At 45.3% G+C, this 15411-nt stretch overlaps 2 protein-coding genes and 1 long non-coding RNA gene across 3 annotated transcripts in view; 2 read left to right on the top strand and 1 right to left on the bottom strand.

Annotated features, from left to right (window-relative positions):
• Positions 1 to 7990, top strand: part of LOC143509551 (interleukin-10 receptor subunit beta-like) — a 25374-nt gene extending 17384 nt beyond the window's left edge. The window contains exons 6-7 of the mRNA XM_076998409.1: positions 464 to 618; positions 989 to 7990. Coding sequence (XP_076854524.1) covers positions 464 to 618; positions 989 to 1258 — 425 coding nt within the window. The 3' untranslated portion in view covers positions 1259 to 7990. The remainder of the gene's footprint in view (positions 1 to 463; positions 619 to 988) is intronic.
• The window catches only part of LOC143509558 (uncharacterized), a 20557-nt gene continuing 9581 nt past the window's right edge, over positions 4436 to 15411 (bottom strand). Inside the window, exon 3 of the long non-coding RNA XR_013129705.1 lies at positions 4436 to 4559. This is a non-coding gene — a long non-coding RNA (uncharacterized LOC143509558). The remainder of the gene's footprint in view (positions 4560 to 15411) is intronic.
• Positions 11307 to 15411, top strand: part of LOC143509576 (interferon alpha/beta receptor 1b-like) — a 12953-nt gene continuing 8848 nt past the window's right edge. The window contains exons 1-3 of the mRNA XM_076998438.1: positions 11307 to 11348; positions 13623 to 13807; positions 15115 to 15305. Of these exons, the coding sequence (XP_076854553.1) occupies positions 11307 to 11348; positions 13623 to 13807; positions 15115 to 15305 (418 nt within the window). The remainder of the gene's footprint in view (positions 11349 to 13622; positions 13808 to 15114; positions 15306 to 15411) is intronic.

The following is a 15411-nucleotide window of genomic DNA, read 5'->3' on the forward strand; positions in this document are numbered from 1 at the left end:
TTAAATATATTAGTTTGGTTAAATATATTAGTCTGGTTAAATATATTATTCTCATGTGGCCCCTTGAGAATATTAATTAATCCCCCATGTGTTTCTATGGGTGCGTGTATGTGTGAGTTTTTATTGGTGGTTATATGCGTGTGTTTAGCAACAATGATGTACATTATGAATATGAAGGTGTTTTACAGTTTACTTTGTTTTAATAAGGATAACCAAAGTTACCAAAGTGGTTAATTTCAAGGGACCAATTTCAGCAGTTTGATGTACCTAATTGTTCTCTACAGAATTGTTGTTGTTTTAGATTAGAGAGGGGGCAAGTCTTCGAGGATTCCTTTATCCAGCCACTTTGACCAACAATGCAGTGTTGAACAAAAGTCTTCTACATTTTCATTTTGTTGTGATAATTTATTGTATACCATTATGTCTCTCTCTCCTCTCTCTGTGTCTCTCTCACTTTCTATAGATGAGATTAAACCGTGGCACATAGCAGTGGTTCTGGTGGCCAGTTTCTTCATCACTGCCTTTACTGTCATCCTGATCTTCCTTGTTGTAATGTGTGGCTACATAGGGCTGAGATATCTGCGCCCACAACCCAAACTGCCTGAACACTTTAAACAGGTTTGTTTATGTTTGTAATGTTTATGTTTGTTGTTTGTACACGTGTTCTGTACAAGCTTCATGCTTGTTTGATACCAGTGGAAGCTTGATTATCTATTAACTATAGATTAATTTAAAACATCTCTGTAAATTAAGTTTAGTTATCACTTTATTATTGTATACATTAATTTGGCTCATTTCACATTGACTGGAAATAATCAACATGATTGCTGGTTTAGTGAATTGTTACATTTTCACATTCCACATAATTGTATCTTTACATTAGTGATGCGTCGAGGTTCATTTTTTAAACCAAAGCTAAACACATTGTGTGTGCATGTGGGTGGTGTTTGAGGTTCTGAGGTTCTCACTACCTAACTTGTTTCTTCAGTACTTCTCCGACCTGCCCAGATCGCCCATTTTTCTGGCCCTGCAAAACAGTTGTCAGCCTGAGGAACTCTACCATGAGGTGAGCGTTGTGGCAGAGCAAGACGTTTCCCCTGCTCACCTGGACCTCCAGCAGACAGAACACTTAAAGCTGAACACTCCTCTAAATCCCAGGAGTGACCTGGACGAGAGGAGCGCGGGTGTGATAGGGAGAGGAGACACACAACACAACACATTCACTGCAGGGAAGACAGAGGAACCTTTTCAATACTGACTCATATACTTCAGATATACTTTCCTTAAATAAAACACATGCTGTAAATAAAAATTTATATAATAACACTCGTACATTTGGGGGGGGGGGGGGGGGGTAGATTTTGGCATGCCATTTACAACTTTAGATTGAAAAAATGTTTTCTATATATTTTGGTAAATGGTACAACTTATATTTTTATATGTTGACAGTGACTAGAATATTTAATGAAGTTAATTTGTCCTGTAATTCCTTTTACTTATTGCACTTTAAAGATAATAAAAATAAGAGAAAGTATTTTAAGCTATGTGAAATGCATATATTGTTTCTGTATATTTTGCATTCAATGAATAAAATAAGGTTTTGTCTTATTGACATTTCTTCCCAATACTGAGCAAGCTAGGTTAGCAAGATCAAAATGTGATTTGGGTTCTCTTTCATGTTGTGGCCAGTAGCAGCAAATAACACAAAAGGTTATTTGTTTAGTGAGCTAAGATTGAGATTAACTCAGACTTAATGGTATCATTATGGCAGCTTGATGTAGCTATAACCAGGTCAATCACTATGCCAACTTATTTTCTATACACAACACGATCATGCAGATTCGCCCTTCACAACATTCGGAGGATTCGGCCATTTCTCTCTAGGGAGGCCACTCAGGTCCTTGTCCAGTCCCTTGTTATCTCAAGACTGGACTACTGCAACTCCCTACTGGCTGGTCTTCCTATGCATGCCATCAAACCCCTGCAACTGATCCAGAACGCTGCAGCTCGGTTGGTCTTCAACCTTCCCAAGTTCAGCCATGTCACTCCCTTGCTGTCCTCCCTCCACTGGCTTCCGGTAGCTGCCCGCATCAAATATAAAACCCTGGTGCTGGCCTACAAAGCAAAGAATGGTCCAGCTCCTCCTTACTTGATGGCCATGGTAAAACCCAGATGCATACCTAGAGCCCTCCGCGCCTCAAGTATGTCTCGTCTTGACCCTCCATCATCCAGGACACATGGGAGACAAGCATCCAGACTTTTCTCTGTCCTGGCTCCAAGGTGGTGGAATGAACTTCCCTTGTGTGTCCGAACATCGGAGTCACTTGCTGTCTTCAGACGCCGACTGAACACCCACCTCTTTCAAGTGCACTTTGCATAATTATGCTTTGTCTATTGTACTTTATCGTCTCTTTCCTCAGGTATTGTGCATAATTGGGTTATAGGAATTGTTTACTGTCTTTTTCCTCAGGGGATGTGTATATTCAGGTATAATTGTTAGGTATCATTTGACTTTCGTCTAGTGGTTTTTCCAGCTTAGAGTACCTTGTGTTCAGGACTATCTATTCTACCTTGGAGATTCCAAGCAACTACATAGCACTTTTGTAAGTCGGTCTGGATAAGAGCGTCTGCTAAATGCCATAAATGTAAATGTCTATGGCTAACCTGCTTCAGTATGGTGACCAAGAAGAATATTTTTGTCACCATGTGCAATTTTATTTTTTAGTGCAGGAGATTACAATTTGGGTTAACTTTTCCACAAACAATGGTACTGGGTGTACTCACACTAGGCACGGTTTGCTGGTTCCGTGCTGGGGCCCGGTTATCCCCCCTCCCCACTCCCCCTCTGGCCTGCACTCACACTGGCTTCAGCAACCCGGCCCGAGCACGCTTACGTCATCACAACGTGACTTTATTTGGAAAAAAAGCGCGCTGGCACAACACTATGGAGTTCACGATTCTCTTTTTATTGTATTTTTGGAGTCGTTTTGGGAGTGCAGAAACACGGCGCAAGCACAGATTTATCGATAATTTAACACAACGATTGTCTGCTAATCGCTTTGCCGCTATGACTGTTTAACGTGAGCGTCGCATCACTGACGTCATGTTTGAGTTCCAGCAAAATGAACCAATCAGACGAGGCACCAAGCGGGCCCGGGCACGGATAGCGCTCACACTAGAAGCGAACCGTGCCCGAGTCCACATGAATCGTGCCCTGGCCCACCTCTTCAAGCGGGCCCGAGCACGGTTGGAGCGCTCACACTAGCCAAACGAACCGTGCTTCGGCAGGCAACCGTGCCCGGATCACAGAGCCTAGTGTGAGTGCGCCAGATACGATAATCCTTGATTTATCACGTAACGGGTAAATTGATATAGATATATCACTCACTTAATTATTGTATAGAAGTGATACATAAACTGTAGTCTATGTTGATAAAGGCATGTTGTTTTGAAAGCAAATCACATCAGTAAGTCAATAATATTGTGGCGTGGTGTGGAGAAAAGAGGTCGTAGGCAGGTCCATTTCAATTTTGTAGTTGGCTTTATTAATGCCACGAAGTAAAAACTCAATGCGCGCATGCGCAATCACATGGGGCTAACCGCCTCCTTCACACATGCACACGGGGGGGTAACATTATGACAATCACATTACACCTGGGTGGAAGGGGGTCTCGGGTAAGGCACAAGTACATGAAATGGACCAGGGTAACTAACACCAACAGCACATATGAAGGATAACAGCAACTCGTAACACAAAGGCATAAACTTACATAACACATAACACTTCTAGGCCGCTAGGGCTCATGGGTATTACCGTAACTCTTCGGTACCTCCCATAGCCCGACGCTACACAGCCCCCCCCCCAAGGGGTCAGCCGTCCCGGCGACCACACAGTACAAAACAGTAGCGTGCAACTAATACAAGGATTTAAAAATTCCATAACGGAATCAAACACGACATAAATGCATGAACAGTATAACTCGTACAACATGCATAAGGCAATAAACAGCTCAACTCACAGCATCATGAAAAAAACAAAAACATGGAGATGCGTAACAAGAATATGGCATCTGACCAGTCGGGAACTCAGCAATGAGCAGTCCATATAGACATGGCACACGTTTCAGGGCACACAGTCCTGTAGGCGCCGTGGTAGCCTACGCATACGTTGCGGCCTGGCCAATCCAGCCGCAGGGGAAATGGTGTGAGGGGCCACGGGGGAAACAGGGGCAGGAGAGTCCCGGCAGCGTCCAGTGCCCTGAGCCCTTGGGCGGTACGGGGCAAGGCGGTCGCGATGTACCACGAGGCGCCGCCGGCCCCAACGTATCCGGTAGACCACGTCGCTCAGCCGAGACAGCACAGAGCACGGGCCCACCCAAGCAGACTGCAGCTTGGGGCACAGTCCCTTTTTACGCTGCGGGTTGTACAGCCATACCTCAGAGTTCGCCAGCAGAGGTTCGCCATAGCAGCGCATGTCGTAAGCACGCTTCTGGCGTAGCCCGGCCTCAGACTGGCGGCCCCTGGCCAGCGTGTGGACATCGTGCAGTCTCGTCCGTAGCCTGGAAACAAACACAGGACCTTGGTAAGTGTCACCGTCGTCCACTGGAGGTGCGCCGAAAGCCAGGTCTACCGGCGAACGTAGCTCACGGCCGAACATGAGCATGGCCGGCGTGAAACCAGTGGTCTCCTGTACGGCAGAGCGGCATGCCAACAGGACAAAAGGGAGCTGCTTGTCCCAGTCACGTTGGTTCCCCCGGGTAGCCATGGCCAGCTGAGCGGCCAGGGTCCGGTTGAATCGCTCAACCAGACCATCACATTGCGGGTGGAGGGGCGTCGTCCTCGTCCTGTGCACCCCCAGCAAACGGCAGACCTCGCCCATGACCTCAGACTCAAAGTTCCTACCCTGGTCGCTGTGTAGTGCCTCTGGGACGCCGAAACGGCAGAAGAATTCCCCCACCAGGGTCTCAGCCGTCGTTGTAGCACTCTGGTCGGGCACCGCATACGCCTCCGGCCATTTAGTGAAGTAGTCCATGGCCACGAGCACGTAGCGGTTACCCGACTCAGTCACTGGGAACGGCCCCAGCACGTCCACTGCCACTCTTTCCATAGGGCTGCCGGATTGCATGGGGTGGAGGGGAGCATGTGAGGTCCTCGCCGGTCCCTTCTTAGCAGCGCACACGTCACAGCAGTGGACATACAGCTCGACATCCATCCTGCAGCCAGGCCACCAGAATTTCTGACGCAACCGGCCCAAAGTTTTGGTGATGCCAAAATGGCCTGAGCCGGGAAGACTGTGTACGGCCCGCAGGACATCGTTGCGCAGCTGCCGTGGCACCACTGCTTGGGTTAGACGGCCCCCAGTGCCCGGGTCCTCCCAAACCCGGCATAGCATACCCCCAACAACTTTCAGGTTGCCCCAGTTAGACTTCAGGGCCTTGGCCACGGGGCCCAGTCGCATCACAGTGTCCCACTCCGGAGTGGTGGCCGACTCAACCGCACGCAGTGCCCACTCGAGCTCCAGATCAGCCCCCTGAGCTTCGGTCAGCTCCGCGGCGGACACACAGCTTAACACGGGGGGAGAAGGGGTAAACTGGCCAACCGCCGCGCATAGACCGATGTCGACCGCTCTGTCTTCAGCCCGCTGGCAGTATTTGCAGTCGAGTGACGCGCACGGGCGTCGGGACAGCGCGTCGGCGTTACCGTGGTTGTGACCAGGCCTGTGTTCGACCACGAAGTTAAACTCCTGTAGCCGGGTTAGCCACCTCGCTAATTGGCCCTCCGGCTCGCGGAAACGTAGTAGCCACTGGAGTGATGCATGATCGGTCCGCAGCAGGAACGGCACACCGTACACATAGGGCCTAAAGTGGCGCAGCCCCTCAACGACGGCTAACAGCTCGCGTCGCGTGACACAATAGTTCCTCTCGGCCTTGTCGAGGCGGCGGCTGAAGTACGCGATAACCCGTTCTGAACCTCCCTGGACCTGGGACAGTACAGCACCTAGACCGTGATCGCTTGCGTCAGTGTCCACGATGAACCGTTCGGCCGGGCAGGGGTAAGCCAAGACAGGCGTACTGCACAAACGTTGTTTCAGAGAACAAAACGCATGTTCAGCGTCGTCAGACCAGCTAAACCTCACACCGCCGCCGCTCGTCAAGCGGTGAAGGGGGGCAGCAATATCTGCAAAGCCCTTTACAAAGCGGCGGTAGTACGACGCGAGTCCGAGGAAACTACGCACTTGTCGTACAGTACGAGGGGTGGGCCACTCCCGGACCGCGGCCGTCTTGCTGGGATCAGTAGCTATACCCTCTTTGCTCACTACGTGTCCGAGGAAATTTACGCGTCGCTGAAGGAGATTGCACTTTGCCGGGTTGAGAGACAAATTCGCTTCCTTCACGAGGCCCAAGACTAGCTCTAAATTGGCCAGCGCTGACTCGAAACCCGCGGCATGGACCAAAACATCGTCCAGATAAACGACGCACGTACTGCTCGGGACGCCAGACAGGACACGCTCCATCAGGCGCTCAAAAGTGGCCGGAGCGTTACATTTTATTTTTTTATTTTATTTAACCTTTATTTAACCAGAAAAACCTCATTGAGATTAAAAATCTCTTTTTCAAGAGTGTCCTGGCCAAGACAGGCAGCAGTACATTCACAATTTACAATAAAAACAATCATACATAAAGACAATAACAAGTTTTCAATACATCAGAACATAGAATCAAGACAATAAGTCAAATCAATTAATCAGTCAAAACATTTGCAACTAGAAGCATCCACCTCCAAGTTGCTCAACATCCTCTTAAAAGAGCCCAAAGAAACCAGATCTTTAAGTTTCAAGTCTTTTTGTAGCTCATTCCAAGTAAATGGAGCTGCAAACCTAAATGCCTTTTTTCCCAGTTCAGTTCTAACTTTAGGAACAGACAATAAAAAAAGATTCTGGGAGCGTAGATTGTAAGAATCAATACTCCTTTGACTGATATAGGTCAGAAGGTAGGATGGGAGTAGACCTAAAATAGACTTATAAACTAAAATAGACCAATGATATTTTCTACGAGCATACAACGAAGACCATCCAACACGCGCATACAGCATACAATGATGTGTAAGAGATTTAAAATTGGTGATGAACCTCAGAGCTCCGTGATAGACAGTATCCAGAGACTGTAAGCTTTGAGAAGAGGCGTGCATATACAAAACATCACCGTAATCTAATACAGATATAAATGTAGCAGAAACCAGTCTCTTTCTAGATTCAAAAGAGAGACATGATTTTATTCGAAAGAAAAAACCTAACTTCAGTTTTAATTTTTTAACAAGTTGCTGAATCTGAGCAGTAAAAGAAAGAGAACTATCAAGTAAAATGCCTAGATATTTATACGTAGGAACAAGTTCTATCTGAGTTCCTTGAGCAGTAATAATTGAAGGCAGGTTTGAAAGTTTAGATTTTGAATTTGAAAACATCATAACTTTTGTTTTATCAGCATTTAAAACCAGCTTTAAATCATAATAATTTTGTTGTATAATGTTAAAATCAACTTGTAACTGACTGAGAGCTTGGATAGGTGTGGATGCAGAAGTATACATAACTGTGTCATCAGCATAAAAATGAAATTTTGCATTACAAATATTGTAGTTAATGTTATTAATATAAAGTATGAACAAAAGCGGCCCCAGGACTGACCCTTGTGGAACACCCTTTTGTACAGTGAGTAAGCTGGAAGTACAGCCATCTACTTGTACACACTGTGTTCTGCCTATTAGGTAATTTTTAAACCAGCCAACTGCATGATCTGACAATCCTGCTTTAGATAATCTGTGTGCAAGGATGGAATGGTCTACAGTATCAAAAGCCTTAGACAAGTCAATAAAAAGGGCCGCACAATGTTGTTTGTTATCAATAGTATCTATAAAATCATTAAAAACATTAAGTGCTGCTGTAATTGTGCTGTGTTTTTTCCTAAAACCAGATTGAAAATCAGACAAAATACTATTCTCATTTAAAAAATCCTTTAGCTGATCACTAATAAGAGACTCAAGAACTTTAGCCAGAACAGACAACTTGGAAATAGGTCTATAATTATTTAAGATCGTGGGGTCACCTCCTTTAAACAAAGGAGTAACCTGGGCAGATTTCCAAATAGGTGGTATGGTATTAGAGACTAAGGACAAGTTAAATATATGAGTCAAAGGTGGGGCAATAAAATCAGCTGCTAATTTTAAAAAGTAAGGCTCAAGTTCGAAAGGGAGGACCGTGAATTGCCAGAGGCCAGAACCAATAGAGAAGGCAGTTTTCTCCTTGGCCGTGTCCGCCAAGGGGACCTGCCAGTACCCGCTACGCAGGTCCAGAGAACTAAACCAGTCGGAGCCCGCTAGTTGTTTGAGCGTGTCATCCACCCGTGGTATGGGGTAGGAGTCCAGCCTGGTGACCGCGTTCAAGCGCCGGTAGTCAACACAGAACCGCCATGAGCCGTCCTTCTTCTTCGCCAGGACTACCGGTGCGGACCACGAGCTGCTCGACGGTTCAATGACGCCAGCCGCTGCCATCTCCCGAATCTGACTCTCGGCCGCCGCACGCTTAGCTAGAGGGAGGCGGTGGGGTCTCAGGCGGGCAGGCTTAGCGTCCCCCGTGTCGATCGAGTGGCTCGCGAACCCCGTCCTCGAACAGTCACGTTCGTTCGCCGCGAATGATCCCCTGTAGCGCTCTAGAAGGTCACGGAGTAGCCCGCCTTGCGTTATGGATAGCCCCGAGCTACTCCTAAGCCACAACTCATGGATCGGGTCCCCCGGGCACGGCAACGGTTTGTTCAAACTCACCTGTTCCTTGGACATTAAACACGAACGCGGGGTCGTGTCACTCCCGCAGCACACATTAACCGGCCGATCATTCAGCACCAGTACCCCACGCCCGTAGTCGATAATGGCCCTAGTCTGTTTCAGGAAATCGCTACCGAGAATACACGAATCTGAGATCTCCCCGACCCAAAACATGTGGACGCAAGGTCCCTGCCCAAAGTCAAATTCGACCTCGATGTACCCTAGCAGCTCAAGGCGCTCACCCGTAACCGTGGTCAGCCCCCCCCGACTACGCGTCACGTCAGCGAGCCCCCCCGCGCTGCCCGCAAGTAAATCAGGCCGTATAAGCGATACCGAGGACCCCGTGTCAACCAGCGCAGAAACATGAATATCGCCGAACTTACACGGAATGTGCATGTCGCGCTGGCCGGCGACTCTTGAGAAGCTTGAGGGTAGACCAGAGGGGTTGGGAGTCGCCGCGTCCCTCATCGGGCGGCTCCCTGCTCGTTTCCCGTAGCTTTGCAAACAGCGGCCTTGTGTCCGCGTTCGCCGCAATTCCAGCATGAAAGCGGGCTGTCCGCTGGTTGAACGCGGGATCGGGGTCGCCGCGAGGCTCCGGCTCCATCGTCGCTGAGGAGAATGGGCTCCGCTCTGGACGCCTCGTCCACAGCGGCATCGAGGGTGGTGGGGTTGGTCAGGCGGACGTGTCTCCGTAGGTCGGCCGGCTCTAGCGCGTCCACAAAGTAATCCAGTGATAGCTGCTGTTGGGCTTCGCGCGGGAATGTTGGGTACGCCAGCCGTACCAGCAGGGCCACCTCTGACGCCAGCACACCGAGCCTCTCTCCCCGGCCGCGTCGGCGAGCAGCCAAACGCTGTTTTGCCTCCGACTCATTCGGTTGCCGGCTGATTGATTGATTGATTGATTGATTTATTTATTTATATAGCGCTTTACAACAACCAACTAAGGTGACCAAAGCACTTTACAATAAAATGAAATTACATTAATATACAGTAAAAACATCAGGAATGCATACATCGGAAGTATTGTCAGAATACTTCTCAAAATCAGTCCACTACATGGTATTAAAAGCCTGTTCAAACAGAAAAGTCTTAAGCTTAGATTTAAAAGGTTTCAGATCAGAAATTAACCGAAGATCTAAGGGAAGATTATTCCAAAGTCGGGGTGCAGCTACAGAGAAAGCCCGATCACCCCAACGCTTAGATCTAGTTCTCGGAACGTCTAATAAAAGACGATTCGATGACCTCAAGGATCTCTCGTGTGCGGGAAAACTTAAGAGATCAGTTAAGTACAATGGTGCCAATCCGTTCAATGCTTTAAAAACAAACATCAAGATTTTAAAATTAATTCTATATTGAACAGGAAGCCAGTGCAAATTAAACAAAACAGGTGTAATATGTTCGCGTCTGGAGGTGTTAGTTAAGAGACGAGCAGCTGCGTTCTGGACGAGCTGAAGTTGTCTCAGAGAAGATTGACGAACACCAGTATATAGGCCGTTACAATAGTCAAGTCTGGAGCTAATGAAAGCATGGATTGCCTTCTCTAAATCAGTATGATCTACAAAAGATTTGACTTTGGCCAGCAGACGCAAATGATAAAAACTGGATTTAACTACAGAATTAATTTGTTTATCGAAGTTGAGTTCCTGATCGAATAATACCCCAAGATTTCTGACAGTAGTATTTAGCTTAAAAGGTAAACCACTGAGGTCCATGGCAGTAGCATCACCGAATAAAATACATTCAGTTTTCTGTTGGTTCAGGAACAGAAAATTATGATTTAGCCACTGTTTAACATCAATTACACAATTGATAAAAGATAGCATCGGATTTATCACGTGTGGTTTTAGAGCCAGGTAGATCTGTAAGTCATCTGCGTAACAATGAAAAGAAACATTATGTGCAGATATAACCTCCCCAAGTGGCAACATATATAGGGAAAACAGGAGGGGACCAAGGATAGAACCTTGGGGGACTCCACATGAAAGAGGTGCACACGAAGAAGAGGCATCATTTATCATAACTGAGAACGTTCTATCGTTCAAGTAAGATGTGAACCACTTCAAAGCAGTGCCACGAATACCGACGACGTGCTCCAAGCGAGATAAAAGAATAGAATGGTCCACCGTATCAAACGCAGCTGTTAGATCCAGCAAAACCAAGATCACAGGACATCTACTGTCTACAGACATAGCGATATCATTGTGGATTTTCAGCAGAGCAGTCTCAGTACTATGCCTTGATTTAAAACCTGATTGGAATTTTTCAAAAATGTCATTTGATTGTAAAAAGGCCTGCACCTGTATATGAACTATTTTCTCTAAGAGTTTTGAAAGATAAGATAAATGAGAAATTGGTCTAAAATTGGATAAAACTGAGGGATCTAAGTGCGGTTTTTTAAGAGAAGGTTTAACAATAGCATGTTTAAAGATACTGGGCATAATCCCTAAACTAAGACAGGAGTTCATAACAGTTACAAGAACAGGACCAACAGTATGAACCGGGTGAACCGGGTCTTGAGCGCCGTCTTCAGCGAAGTGAGCACCCGCCGGGACTCCTCGGGGAGTTCGACAAGGACCCTGAGCGCCGGACCTCGGAGCGCCAAACACAGCTGTGCCGCCGCCTCCGTGTCGGACCACCCCTCGTAGCTGGCCACCACGTCAAGCTGGGCCTCGAACGCCGCCCATAATAATAAGATAAGCTAAATGTGCTAATAATAAGATAAGCTAAATGTGCTAATAATGAGAAGCTGAGCTAAGTGTGTTATGCTAAGCTAGTTTCATCACAGGTAACTCGTCTTGGCGTCTTGTTTAAATGACTGTTTCACAGTGAAAAGGCCTGAATGTGTCAGAATAGTCCAAAACTACTAGATCATTGTAATTAATTACACTAGATTAGTCAGTACTTATGTGTAGTACTTTATTGCTCCACAACACACACGGTGTGGATATATCTGCGCTGACGGAACAGACACAAGAAACAGCTGCACAGGGAATGACAGAAAAAGACAGAAACCAAATCAAAAGCACATGGCGCGGATCACCCCAAACAGGCCACATGACACTAAATAAAATTACAATAAATAAAATCTCAATTTGCCAATTACAAGAATCTAATACTTATTTTAAGGGAACAAGGATTTAGGCATGTCTAAATTCACCTGTTGTTCATGTATTCAGTCTAACCCCAACCTGCTTCTTTAGTTTGACACTTTGTGCCGGATTAGTTGCTTTGAGCAAGTCATGAAAGTAACACAAGTTCTGCTACACACACAGGTGCTTGTCCCATTTTTAACCTTAGGCCACACCCTGACATTACTGTAAACATGATTTCTTTAAATAGGATATGTCCCAGCATTCAATTTACTTTTTGTACTACCATCTGCCCTGTCATAAAAAAAAAATCCTGACATACCAGATTTTTAAGATGTCGCAGGTCATGAGACTGGATGTCTTGCCCTTCCTGGTTGATGTTTGCTGATTTTATGGCAAATCTAAATATATCCACTGTACACTAAAATACCAGGGACTGTGCTTTATGACCTAAGAGACATGATGGAACGTGGAAGTACTACACATTGCTGTGCTCATCGTTTCCATCACAATTAGCACTCACCTAGAACAAAATAACCTTTAGGTGATGTAGGTGGGAATATCGAGTCAGCATGGCCTATACTAGACATTATACAGGCAGCTGTTCTCTGTTATACCCAATTTAACTGGTCATTTGTTGTAGAGCTACACTGTACTTGTGAATGTTTTTCAGTCTTCTTGTCTTTATTTCTCAGTTTTTATTGGCATTTCAGACAACTGTTTGAGTTGCTGACCAGTATACACTATTAGAACACACTTAGACAGCTCAAAAAATCAAACATTTGATATACTCTGACTGCTCTGAAATGCAACCAGAAGGCCAAAAATCTGTTACTACTCTGTTGTCTTTGTAACGGTCAATTCTGATTCATGTAAAATCTTCAGTCTAGAGCCAATGGGAACAGACTGGACCAGACTGAACATTGGGGATAAAGTGGGTCAAAAGTCACTTAATGTAACCCCAGGTTTATCCTTCTGTTCCAAATTACTCACTTGACCAACAATGAGGTCATGTAGTGCTGCTTTCAGTTTAATATTGATCAGCTCTTCACTTGCTGAAAATTCAACACCATTGCTATAAACTTAGGATTTAACACTAAACACTAACACTGTGGTGTTCAAGCCGTAAACCAATGAGGCATCTTCAATAAATTGGCACTTTTACACTCTATATATTTGTATAATTTTGTGTTACAGACACTATGTACATATATACTGACAGGATTCACAATGACTGAACTAAACCATTTGCCTTTACATTTGCCTTATATTGTCCAATTTCCAGTTGCATTTTGTGAGGAATAAAAACTATTTTTAAATTTTTTTAATTGGGAGAGATCAATTAACTTGCCACATCGTCCAGCCTTTGCTTGTCATGACATGTATAACACAGTTTGATTTGTGCTCATCAGGACAATTATGCAGAAGCCCATTTTTCTTCTTTACATTTTCTAAATGTACATGTTTTCTTGAGATGGGCAACCGGGCTTTAGTGTAGCCCAAAATAGGTCCTCCAAGCTCTTTCTCACGACTGAGGTACTGGTGACAGTTATTCAGGCTTCTTCACTGGTGTGTGGTTGAGGATTTGAAGCATGTGTAGGTAGGCATGGTAGGAAGATGTTAGTGAGGACAACCTCTACTCCATATTTCAGTCCTGGCTACACGAGGCACCATCAAATCACAATGTATTAGCTCCTCTCTTCAAATCAACTGTATTAGTCACTCACTTCTTCCCTTTCTCTCATTCATTGTCTTTTCCTGTTTATAGCTGTAGTGTGTAGTGAGTTACCCAGGCCAGAGAACGTCACTCTTCACACATTGAACACACATTATGTGTTGAAATGGGATTGGGATGAAGGAGCAGACGACATTGACAGGACTACCTTCACTACACAGTACCTGCCGTAAGCCTGTGCTTGCACACACACACACACACAAACACACACACACACACCATCATCTCTCTAATGCTACTGCAGACCATAGGAAACGTTTCTCTTTCATGTAAGACTAAATCCAAATGGAAGTCTATGATGTCATATTTCGATAGTATGTAAAAGCACTGATGGAATAAATGTAATCATGTATGGGGCATAGTGCTCTCCCAATGTACATAGACAATTATATATGCATATCGTAAACTGCGATATATTCCATAATTTAAGGCCTTTAGAGGCATTAAAGTGAACAAGCATAAATTATTTGTTACATTAACAATAAAATGAGTATAAAGTTAATATTACCAGAGTATTTAAAAATATGAATTTTTTTTATATTTATTAATATTACACATACACTCGCAAGCCACTTTATTAAGTACACCTTGCTAGTACCAGGTTGGACCCCCTTTTGCCTTCAGAACTGCCTTAATCCTTCATGGCAGATTCAACAAGGTACTGGACACATTCCTCAGAGAGTCTGGTCCATATTGACATGATAACATCACACAGTTGCTGCAGATTTGTCAGCTGCACATCCATGATGTGAATCTCCCGTTCCACCACATCCTAAAGCTGCTCTATTGGAGCAAATATCGAGACTCATCAGACCAGACGTTTTTTCCAATCTTCTATTGTCCAATTTTGGTGAGTCTGTATGAATTGTAGCCTCAGTTTCCTGTTCTTAGCTGACAGGAGTGTCACCCGGTGTGTCTTCTGCTGCTGTAGCCCATCCACCTCAAGGGTCAACGTGTTGTGTGTTCAGAAATGCTCTTCTGCACGACTCGGTTGTAACGACAGTCTGGCCATTCTCCTCTGACCTCTGACATCAACAAGGCATTTGTGCCCACAGAACTGCTGCTCTCTGGATATTTTCTCTTTTTTGGACCATTCTCTTTAAACCCTAGAGATGGTTGTGTGTGAAAATCCCAGTAGATCAGCAGTTTCTGAGATACTCAGACCAGCCCGTCTGGCATTGAGTTGCTGCCATTTTATGTGATTGGCTGAATCATCATTTGCGTTAATGAGCAGTTGGACAGGTGTACCTAATAAAGTAGCCGGTGAGTGTATATTTCTTTTTTTATATTTAATATATCTGTTTAAAAATTAGTATTCAGAGCCTTAGGTTATGGCTCTGGTAGAAATGGTGAATGTCTTCTTTTTATGTTCCTGAAGCAGAACTCTCCACCCTTATGTTGTTATCTCTCTCCTAATGTTCTTTTTGCACTCCTGCTGTTGTAACCCTCTTTTCCTGTAACATCTTCCTCCAACAGGAAATTTAAGATCACAAAGCCCCTCCATAAGCAGACCTGGAGGTCAGCGTGTGGGGTGACGTTTAAGCACTTGTGCGACTTCACTGCTCTGCACATTCATTACTATGGCGAGTGGTTGCTGCGTGTCAGAGCTGAGAGAGGCAGGCTTGTGTCCCGCTGGGCCCAAATCGAGTTCTGCCCTGAACGAGACGGTAAGCTCTGCTAAACCCTGTACTGCCATTCATAAAAATATCTGCATGGGTATGTCGGTTTAGTCCCCTGTCCATATCATACACGGTCGTACTCATCATTCTCTGT

Source organism: Brachyhypopomus gauderio, chromosome 3, assembly GCF_052324685.1.
Source record: "Brachyhypopomus gauderio isolate BG-103 chromosome 3, BGAUD_0.2, whole genome shotgun sequence".
Taxonomy (NCBI): Eukaryota; Metazoa; Chordata; class Actinopteri; order Gymnotiformes; family Hypopomidae; genus Brachyhypopomus; species Brachyhypopomus gauderio.